Source organism: Stylophora pistillata, chromosome 1 (genome assembly GCF_964205215.1).
Source record: "Stylophora pistillata chromosome 1, jaStyPist1.2, whole genome shotgun sequence".
NCBI classification, from domain to species: domain Eukaryota; kingdom Metazoa; phylum Cnidaria; class Anthozoa; order Scleractinia; family Pocilloporidae; genus Stylophora; species Stylophora pistillata.
Window position 1 is genome coordinate 12,455,632 of NC_142519.1, and position 11,382 is coordinate 12,467,013.

General features: G+C 37.9%; 2 protein-coding genes across 3 annotated transcripts; one reads left to right on the forward strand and one right to left on the reverse strand.

The window, feature by feature from the left end:
* The first annotated feature begins 412 nt into the window (after positions 1 to 412).
* Positions 413 to 4,593, forward strand: LOC148741273 (uncharacterized). Of its 2 annotated transcripts, none has more exons than XM_088741335.1 (9): positions 413 to 606; positions 1,107 to 1,217; positions 1,510 to 1,731; positions 2,185 to 2,343; positions 2,628 to 2,744; positions 2,884 to 3,039; positions 3,235 to 3,375; positions 3,793 to 3,888; positions 4,244 to 4,593. In XM_088741335.1, exons 2-9 carry the CDS (start codon positions 1,142 to 1,144, stop codon positions 4,591 to 4,593), a joined length of 1,317 nt encoding a protein of 438 aa, XP_088597461.1. In that variant the 5' UTR covers positions 413 to 606; positions 1,107 to 1,141. The 2 variants fall into 2 exon arrangements, with proteins under 2 accessions (XP_088597461.1, XP_088597464.1); XM_088741338.1 differs by having other exon boundaries at positions 3,235 to 3,348.
* Positions 3,766 to 10,433, reverse strand: LOC111323827 (uncharacterized). Its single transcript, XM_022927266.2, has 9 exons — positions 10,368 to 10,433; positions 9,653 to 9,737; positions 9,197 to 9,415; positions 8,306 to 8,455; positions 7,347 to 7,442; positions 6,355 to 6,464; positions 6,177 to 6,235; positions 5,345 to 5,493; positions 3,766 to 5,115 (listed from the first exon to the last, which is right to left on the reverse strand). Exons 2-9 carry the CDS (start codon positions 9,726 to 9,728, stop codon positions 5,009 to 5,011), a joined length of 966 nt encoding a protein of 321 aa, XP_022783001.1. The 5' UTR covers positions 9,729 to 9,737; positions 10,368 to 10,433; the 3' UTR covers positions 3,766 to 5,008.
* Positions 10,434 to 11,382: the final 949 nt, after the last annotated feature.

Here is an 11,382-nt window from a genome sequence, read left to right on the forward strand (position 1 = left end):
AAAATAGCCGCTAACTAGCCTATCGTGTTTATATTTTATTTCAAAAAGACAACTGCTTCGTTCTTTCGCTTACAAGTCCAAAATAAGTTTTTTCATTCTAACATAGGGTATGGCGCTATTCTAGAGCTTGCAACTGCGCAATCAGTCATTCAAACAAAGTTTTTAAAACCATCTCCAATTTAAAAGCCCATATAAAATATCGACTAATATTACACCTTTAGTTTCTCGTTGCATGCTTTTACCCATTGCCAAAATGTTCGTTGTCTCCACACAAAAGATTTCAGGAATTCCGGCACCCGTCCGTTTACCTTAAGGGTTGGTTTGACAAGTGAAAACATGCGTGGTGCGCGTTCTGTAAGCACCAGGGTCACGCAGAGCCTCACGGCTAGCCATCCAGCAACCAAAGAAAACAGTAGCCTTTGTCATGTTTCCCATGTCAAATGCAAATTCGAAACCATGAGTCCGAAAATCAAAGCTTACACAGGGAAACATCCAGAGAATATATTCGCGATCGGACGTGATGTACAATTTATACTATAATTTCACTGCCGCCAGTTGCGATATTCTTTCGTGACTTGCATACGTGACAGAAGATAGTGTTTTGAGGTAAGTGAAAGGTCTGTCATAAAATGGAACACATTTTTAGGTAATTTAACTGATTAGTAAGACAGAGTAAGGGTTCTCAGAAGCAACGAAATTTTCTTTTTGACAACACTCTTTCCTGATTGAACAATCTTGCACTCGAACATTTTGGTACGTAATCAAAACCTTTGGGCGGTGGGAATGCCTATCCCAGGCTGGTTAATTTCATTTTGTTTAAGGAAATATTACCTGCATGACGCTCGAGGTCCCATAGCTTTGAATTTTGTTTATGACTAAGAAACTGATCATCTAACAGCTGAGATTCTTCGACATCAAGAAAACATCTAGTCTTTAAAAAAAATGCGATCATGATTACAAAAAAGAAAAAAAAAACACTCCTTGCTAAAATCGCAGTTGCCTTTTAATCGGATGATTGCCAGTATACTTTCCTCAAAAAACCCAGATTTTGGGTAATATCGATACCATGTTTTTGAATTTTGCTTACTTTTTGCTGTTTCTTTTAGGAGGGGTACTTGCCTACTGGTAGTCTTATGAAGGAATGAACAGCGTCTATTGGGCATGTAAATGGGCAATTTTAGAGTTTGTCTGCGTCATTACCACGATTTATGCAGAGGGTAATTTCCTTCTTTTTTTAACAAGAATTGCTGCTTTATGGCTTTTTTTCACAATACATTCCCCTGTCTGTCTATGCATACGTAAATGTATGTCTACACTTGTATGTCGCACACAGGATTATGGGATCTGTAATATTACGCGAAGGGAAACTGGTTTAATTCCAACAGATTAGTTTCCGCCAAGAAAAATATTAACATGAATAAAATCATTTGATAGTCATGAAAAATGTAAGCATGTAAATGCAAACTGTCACATCAAATTGATACATTATTTTATCGTATGTGTCAGCAGGTACTGATTACAATAAGTTGGGGTGTTACAAGGACAACTGGCAAGAAGCAAGACCTCTTGCGGAACTTTTATTCACGGACCGCGACGAGACCTCTCCTCGTTACAGCGGGAAAAAGTATATTGAAAAGAATTTCAACCGACGATATCTTGATGATTTAATACAACGCTGCGCATCACAAAGCAAGAAATTGGGTTACGAAGTGTTTGGCATAGAGAATTTTGGTACTGATACACTCATTCAGTTGCCTCTTGTTCTAAGTGATATTGTGATATTTCCTATCAATTTTCAATTTGTTTTTCCTTCATTCTATAACACAGTTAAAACGACGTCAGATGAGGTTTTCAAAAACAGGAAAACTTTTTTTAACCTTTAATAATTGTTAATTCCTAAAGACTCAATAACAAAAATATAGAAATAAATGGTAAGATTAAGTTCTATGTAAGAATCATATAGTGGGAGGCTGAATGACATAAACTGCCAAATGATATAGGCACAACTAAAATTATTAGCCAACCTCGTCAGATATTGGTAAATACTCATGGCTTCACTTTGTAAGTTGTAGCAAAGGTGCCACCTAACCTAAGAAAATTGTAATTAAAGTATAATGCTTATAAACAATTTCCCGAAAGTTACAAATTCGATAATTTTCATTTTCCCCTTCCAATTTTGACTAGCTGAATGTTATTCCGGAGACGATGGACTGGAAACCTATAACATAGACGGGCCGACCAGACAATGTTTCACCACAAAATACGAGCCATGCGATCCTACATGTGGAAATCAACCGTGTACTGGAACTGAGAATACACTCTTTGTCTATAAGTTAGGAAAGTGTTAGTATAGACATATCTATGTGCCTCTTTGAAATTTTGATGGAAAATTAAGAAAGAACAACCATGAAAGAAAAAGAAAATTAAAGAAACAAAACAAAACACTGAAACAACATTCAATTGGTAAAGTTCATTAATGCACCTGTAAGTCGGTGCTGACTTAGCAAACTTTTGTAAAATAACGTATGTCGCTCTTTTAGCAGAAGTTTTCTGTTTTAGCCGTTACTTTTTCGTCTAATCCTGTTGCTCTTTTATCGAAAGTAACCATTCCATTAATTCATATATAGCGAGCATATCTTCATCATGTTCAACTCCAAAGAATACTTCTAAACCAACACGTCCGACAAGGAATACCTCACAATCAAGGACACCCTCACAGAAAACGACAAGCCAGACTACAAACCGTAAGTGTTCAGGGTTACCGTGAATTCGACTTGCTCCGAATCAAAACTTCATTTAAGGTAATTAGACTGCAAATAACCGGAGTGAAAACTTAACTATGATCTCATTGCAATACCAAATTTTTTCTTTACGATGAAATAGGACGATCCAAACCCGGCCTTCCTTCGAGACCAACCAAAGTCCCATCCATTCGAAGAACTTTGACCACTGGAAAAAGAGCCACCATTAAAGAGATAGGAAAAACAAATGCTACACCGAAGAGGGTCTTAAACACCGATTCAACGCAAAGACCAAAAAGTGAGTAACTAGGAGAACATTGAATGACATGCTTTCATTGAAGCCATCGGTTCATCATATAGCACCTCATGTTTGTTGAACGTCAACTGAAAGAGCTTGATACATTTTCGACTTGCTTTGCTTTCTACCTTGAATTTTTCAGTTAATTAGACATCTGACTCGTGTCTCATCCATCATCCTTTTATTACTTATCAGTCGCAAAAGTCACGGCCTCCAACACTGGAACAAGCACCTACCAACCGAGTTCCTCTCCAACGAAACTGACAAATCCTCCGACAAAAAAATCAACATTGCGCCGCCTGCCAAACAGTAAGGGTACAATTTCGGTCACAGAATGTGAGTCTGAGTAAGCTTCTCATATCTTCACGGATGATAAGAGGGTGGGCGGGGGGGGGGGGAGGGGGGGGGAGCGTATAAAAGGGATATAATGAGCTGAAGGAGTCCTTTTCTCACAATTTCCAGTAATTTTACTTATTATTTTAGAATCGTTATCTTGAACGTAATATTACAATTCTAAGATCAACGGAAGGTAACGAGACCGAAGATCAGGACTAACTTGACCGTAAAACTCCCCGTAACTCCAAGACGTGAGCCACTTTGATTCTTTCCAATGGCAAATTTGGGGTAGACAAGAAAAACACTAAAAAGTGATTTCTATCAAAGTTAAATGCCCTTTTGGAGATCAGATGGGTTACATTGGAACTGAAAGTTAGTGAATCCGTAAACTGTTGTTTAAAAATTTTCTTTACTCAGTTACAACCAAGTCACAAAAGACACTTGCTTCTACACAAATCGCTACACAAAGGATAAATCCAACGAAAGTTCCCTCAACCAAACCTCCAGTACCATGTGAGTTACTAAATCATGTAAATTATAAAATAGACGATGGAGAGAAATAATTTCAAGAAATGTAACGAGCAATAATATGGCATAAGAAAAATGAAGAACAAAGTGACACTACCGGACTACAAGGACTCTGACTGAAAAAAAAACCTATCATCAAGCATTCACAGTATTGCATATTCAAACTGTTTTTCTAAACTATGTACAATGCAAAATAATATCGTCAAATACATTTTAACCTTCGTAACCATCTTTTTTTAAATAGTTTCCTTTTATTAAGTAATTACCAGTAGCATCTCTTGACTTAAAAGACAACCTTAAAAAAACATTATCACTCAAAAAATTTTGAATTATCTTTAAGGTTGCCGCAAACAGCAGCCGTTATCCTTGGTCTGCACGCCCCAGTGTCAGATGTCATGTACAGCGGTTTGTCCTCGCGCCTGCTGCGTTATGCAGCCTGTGCATTATCCTGTTGTTCACCCTTTGTCAGTCTACGCCCAACAGTCTACACACGCCTTTCAATGCCCGAATCCCTGCCCATCTGCATGTGCTCCAAGATGCTCCTTCAGATGTTGTAACGCCAGAATTTATCAGTTTCCTTTGTACTTGAAAAGGAAAGTTATCAGTGGGAGGAAAACCTCAACGACAATCCGCAGAGAGGACAGAAAACGCCATGATCTACACAAGCTAAAGAAAAAGCTACTGAGTTGACTCAAACATCAGCTTGGATGATGTGTGGCCGGAGTATTTTATTGGGGATTTTCATTTATGTGACGATAAGCCAAAGGATTTTTCAAAAATAATGGTATCCGACCTAAACTGTTGACTTCTTACTTCATAAAGATGAAAATACCACTATTTACAACGAATATTTCCACAAAAAATAACTCTTTCTTTAGACAGAAATTGCGATTGCTGTTTTGTTTTATAAAAAGAGGATGAGCATTCGACATCCATTCCCACCTTAGAGGAATAAACTTTTTTTGGATGTGAATGAGGTTATCAGTTAAAGCTAAGTTTCGTGGAACGCTTTAGACTATGGCACGACAGTAAGGAGTATACTTGACTAATGCACGAGCCATTGCACAGTTTTCTGGGTATGTAGCAGGAAGAGGAAGGAACGAGGTCAGTAGGAGTATTGGTACTGCTGACAGCAGCTGGTGTAGCAGGAAGGAGCGCACAGTGATGGACATGGAAGCGGGCAGATTAATGGAGCTGGTGCCTCGTAGCATGCTGAAAAAAGAAAAGAAGAGATGAAAAATTTCTTATTCATATGACTCTTCTTTCAAAGACAAAGAATTTAGTTAAGGTGTTGATGATTGTAAAAGAAAATGAGATGGAAACATCTCCGGTTACACTTTTGTCATGTGGTAGGCAAATATAGGATAGCATAATTCGAGTCTATTAAAGGAACTCTATAATTTTCCTTTAGTTACTTATCAGGGAAGTAATAAGAACTCACCAATTTGATTCAGTCTCGTGGCAACAGAAAGTGAAGCAAACTTCCCAAGCGTTCCGAAAGTTAAGGCTTTTGTAAGTAATGGAAGATGAGCGCCATTGGTGTTGAACTCAATAACAAAATGGACGATCGTCATGCCGTCTGTTGCTGGGCTGTTTGAATAAAAGGCAGCAAAGGCTAAGGCAGTTAAATATATTTTCTTGTTCCAGAAATGTAAATTAATTAGTGATTAGCAAACATGGTTTTAGGTGGAATCAAGTAAAGAGAAGAAATTTAGTTGTCAAGCATACGAAAGACGTTTGTGTTAGAGAATTCTAGAGCCAAAGTGACGTAAAGTTAAGCAAGGGAAATGGTCATGATCGAATTCTTACGTTAATCATGAAGTTCAAATCTCCCAAAGGATAAACTTCAGAAGCTTTAGAGTTCTTTTCTCCGTCTATTAATGGTGTATGCTGAGATTATTCTTGTTATAGCGATTTAACCAAAGAAGAAGCTCTTCCCCAACAAGGCCACTCTGCCTGGAGGGTAAAGTCAAATTGATGTCCACCTCCAAAATTACGCCTTGACAGCTCACTGGTAACATATCATTTGGGTTTTTAAGATTACCCTTCCTACATCTTGAAAGCTATCGCCTTCATCGGCCTCTAATTTTCTCTCTATTTTCATTTAGTTTACCTACTGGGTTAAATTGAAACGGTTTTAGCACAGCCATGTGTTGAGCTGAAGTCTGTTATATCTCAGATAAGGCCAAATTGCTAAACGATCTTGCGGTTCTAGCACAAAGAGCGACGTTAGATAAAATTCGGTGGTCAATAAACTAGCTTGATTTCTATACCTGAACAGAAGAGTTGTGACACCAGCAAAGAGGTCATATTCATCATAAACTTGCAAAATCTGACGAAAGAGTACTTTCAGTTATGTTCACTTAAATAAGAAGTTGAAAAATCTAAATATGGTGGGACGTTAATCAAAGGGAAAAGAAGAGTGTTTGATCTCTGTGCGAACCAACTTACTCCCACTTCAAAATCCGTCCTAAGTGCAATAAACTCGGCTGCATGTGGATAACTTAAACCATCATCATAGGGCGTGTTTGTCAACTCCAGCGTTAAATTATAAACATAGCCTGCAAATAATCACAAATCAAATGTTACAATTTTTCTTATCCCTACAAAAAGGGACGTTTCTTATACGCGACTAGAACTTTCAGTTCAGTACACTTTTACAAGGGCACCTGTCAAAAAATTTAAATTGATGTTTAGCTGGGAAGGCTGCACAAACTTTATTGCAAAAATGATTTAAAAATTGGGTTAGCTTTTCTACTTTTTAAAATCAGAAACATGTTTAGCGTGAAAGATTCCGTACTGCAAGGTCTACGTTGGCGTGCTGTAATTTATAAATTCACCTGTGTCCTTGGTGAGACCACTCACCAAGTTTTTACGCGCATTCATTGGCACCTTGTGTCGGCTTCGCATGTTTACAACGCTTGCCATGACTCACTCTCTACAGAATCGTTTACTATTTTGAATTCTGCCGGCTCAAGTTTTTCAATAAAGATAAACGAGGACATTTATATTAAATGGAAGAAACTGACTCTTAACCCAACAGTCAAAACACTTAGATTTATCTCTTTTTTGTATCTTATTTTTATCAGTCTTATTCTATTACGTTTTTATTTTTATTATCTTAACTGGTATTGTTTTGGTTTATCCTATGTTAACTCAAAATACCACCGTTGCGTCTCTGTGCTACCATTGTATTTTATTCAAGAAGTTATAATCGTATGCCACTACTCAATAACTTATGTGTAATTGTGATGTAAATCAAAACTGTCCAACGACCATTTGCTACTGAATCTGGCATAATTGATGAAGAAATATGTCGTGCAAACTTAAAAATTTTGTATCTTTTCAACGAATTAAGGAGAGACTAATCAAGCAAATTGAAATAGAGAAGTTTCATCTTAAAATGCTAGGACAGTCTCTATCCAAGTACAAATGCTCCTTACACTGCAAAGCTTCCGGCCTCATCGTCGGCTTGGTCTTCGGAGCAGTCGTCGGTTTCGTCCTCGGCTGGTTAGTCGGCTGTGGCGCTGGATTTGAAGCTAAAGATTTGAAAACTTTTAGGCCGTTACTTTTTACTTTAATTTTATTGATAAGTGGTAGTAAGACCAAGTTAAATGTAAAAAAAAAAAAAAATTAAGCAAAGACAAAAGCGGAAAACAAACGGATGCTCGTCTCAATTTTCAATGTTGTAGAGCCGTGGCGATCAAATTTAGGTTTCCTTCATGAATACGATAACTTGCGCATTGTCTGTCGTCTGGCACAACTTAAATCAGTATTCTCTCGTCACTTCCCAAACCAAGATTGTCCGCTCTTGAACTTTATTTTTTATTTAGACACGGTAAATCTATCAGATAAAATGATAATATTATTACAATCTATTATTACAGTTACAATCTATTTTAATCTATATAAACATAATCTAAAATTTAAAAGTGAAATAGAAAAAAAATAAAGAAATTCTGCTTTACATAGATGCCGTGTGTGTTTTGTCGATTCAGACGAAGAAATTGCGACAATCATCCCATCATCATTGCCATCATACGCATAATTTGTTTCATTTTGCGAATCGAGAGAGAAGCAAATAAACTTCTACGATGATTGACTTCATTTGGCGATCTAGCTATTTGAGAACAATAGCGGGAACAGTTTCAAGATGCACTCGGTTACCTTTGAGTTGAAGGAAGGGCAAATTCTCCCCCGACCCCCATTAGAACTCTTTTGATGAAGGTAGTTGCGTGAGATGGGTGATGAGAGCCGCTGTTGCTTTCAAGAAGTAAAATCTGTTGCTCACAGGTTTGAGATGGTCACTGTCTGCTTTTACATTGATTTAAAGTGGCTAAGTAATATGTTCTACTACAGGCCCACGTCATGATCAAGAGACCGTGGGGCGAAGAACACTCACCGTTTAAAGTGTAAACAAAGTTAGTTGCCTGTTCTCCTACACAGTACTTGTCTTGTGGCCCACATTTTCGGAAGTCATTTGTTAAGCAACTTTGACTAGGTCCATCTTGCTTATAATTTTTTTCAGCGTTTACACCCGACCAACATTCACCTAAGTTAAGAATAAGTACACCAGATTTGTTTTTCGCACTGTTTATATTTCCCAATCAAAGTCAGATATCCCTATCCTTCCGAGCTCAGACCTATTTTCTAACTATGTCTTGCATGATCAACGAAATCCATGTCATTTGCAGCTTGTAACCATTTTTACAAATTCAAATGCCGTTTCATCCTTTCTGAGCCGCAAATCGTTTAATACGTCACTGCGCTTAAAACTAAGAAAATTCCCATTCCATCCCTTCCCCCAAAAATTCAAACTGAAGAAAATCAAAACAAAACAAAACAAAAATACATATTGACATAATTCACAAAGAGGCTTAGGGAACAAACATATTGGGGGAGGCTTAGGGAACAAATATATGGGGGGAGGCTTAGGGAACAAACATATGGGGGGAGGCTTAGGCAACAAACATAGTGGGGAGGCTTATGAAAATTATCTGATGATAAGTACAAACTACTCATCCAAGTGGAGGTGGCTACTGGCGGAGTTTGCCGAACTGCGGAGCGGCGAGGTAATTATCCACCGCTAGCCATCGTTAGTAAGATGATACAGCCCAAAAAGGTGATTTTAACTCCTGCAGCGATTACAATATTTTCGCGTGCAAATCTCGCTTGAACTGCTCGGGATATCTGAAGTTTGGGTAGCCAATCAGAGTGCGCCTTTTTAACGTAATCCACTGTTTTAGTATATAGTAAAGGTAAACTTAGTTTGATTGCAACAGTGTTTATTTACCATAAAATTGCAGTCCAAAGACTTTAAATCCCGACTTCTTTGTCTTTTTAGCACATCTGCAGGCTAAGTCGGTCTTGTAGTCGTTCCAATCTGCCCAGTCAATATTAACACCGCTGAATACCCTCATGCTAGGGTCGCGGTCGGTCATAAGAATTGTCGGTAGGGGACGAGGATTCAGCGAGTCTCTAAAGCAACCAAGTCGGGTAAATTGCGGACAATCTGAAAGGAATGCATACAAGCTGTTGGGTTGATCGATGAAAATCGCAACATCTTCTTGTACCAAGACTGTTAAATAGGCGTTTTTCGCTCTTGTGATTGAGCTATGAATACCAAATAACATCGACCTATAACTCTCGCGATACAGTATCGGCAATGAGAAGCCTGAGGAAAAAAGCAACTATCTGCTAATAGTACCATTAGTTTAGGGTTGCGCAGTTATTTATTAAATACACTTACTTTTGAAACCAAAGCCCTTGCTCGTCATCAATAAAGCTATCCATATGGAATGAAGAAATCGTTCAAGGCTCATCATCGGATTTGCCTAAGAGAAGGAAATATGAACAGTACATCTTTTATTTGCCCTAAGAGCTATTGTGATAGACACACACCCACACGTAGCTTGCGTCTTCGAGTTTTATTTTGCTCCATACGCCAAAAAGTTTAAGGCTCTAGAAAAGAAAAAGGAACAAGGAGTTCCCATATTTTCAACTGACGCGATGAAGGTATTTTAAGTCTTTTAGTGGTCGTAAAAATTGTTGAATAACAGTGGATTTTTAAAACATTCAAGTTAGATGCAGCAGCCAACAAAATTATCGCGTGTCGAAAGTGTCTATTCGATTAAGTCCATTGTACTCGGCACCTAATTCGATTTACATTTTTTGACTTTCAAAACTCCAAACGACAGATCTCAGAAAGGATGTTAGCCGTTTCATCCAAATATCGCACACATAATTAATATGACATTTCTCAATTATTGCAGAGGACTCGTTAACATCACCGTTAAAATAACGTTGCGGCAACAATATTAAGAACCATCGTCAGTCTCTACGTCAGTTCGGAGTCTGAATTTAAAATAGTTGGTGGATCAGGACCAAAGCTTAAGGAAGCTAGTTTTTCGAGTCAGTTTTTAAAGTTTTCGGGAGTTTAAATGGTTTTCCTATTCATGTCTTACCAATGCTCTTTTTCCTCTTTCAAAGATTTGCCAACGCTTCAAATGACCGACTTGATTGTTGTAACTTAACACCCAACCTGTTATGGGCTTTTAAAAATTTGACATCCTATTTGTTTTTGGTGGCACAGGAGGTGTTAGATACAAGAATTATTACCGGTCAATTATGGTATTTACCGTCTGGATATCTCTTATAAAAGACAATCAAGACCTGTCGAAGTTGAGATTGAAACCTCTAAGAAATTGCAATGTTTTTATCACTAAATATCTAAAATGGTTGTAAGGCCAATATTCAGGAGTTTTCTGACGATTTTATTTTCATTTGGTTTATATTTGGGTGGAAAAAACATGCTTTATTTTTTTTTTAAGTTGCCAACTCCAAGAGTTATTTACATTACTGTACCGTCAGAGCATTAAGAACCATTAAAAAATCACAAGGAAACACCGCCAAAAACAATTGAAATGTTTTTTCATTGCTTTCTTTGGATATAGCTGAAAAATGTCCCTGAAAAAAATTGTAATTAAAAAGAGCTTAAAATCGCGCCCTCTAGAGACAAAAGCTCATTTCCATGAAGTTTCTCGTTTTATCGCTATCTGGGCACGAGCAGCAATTCCCAGAGAAAACTTGAAGACCCCACTCCTCCCCTCCCGAAATTGTCTTATATTGAATGAAACTGGAGAAGGCCGCTCGAAAATAAAGAATTGCAAAAGAGTTGTCCCTCTCTGCTTTACACTCCCCCCCCCCCCCCCATCCTCAAAGTTTTACTAGAAATCCTTCCACGACTTCCAGCACTTGAAAGTTAACTGCTCTGTGTGACCCCCTCTTCACATCAATGAAGTACAGCATTGTGCCAATTGAAAGTAATGTAAAGGATCACATTCGAATATTACGGTTTGTTCTTCCGCCGGATATCGCCGAAATATCGGCGATGCATCGCAAATTTTATTGACACAGTAAAACAATAAATCGAACCCTTCCTATCTCGTTCCAACGATATACAGTTCAAGCGAAGAATCG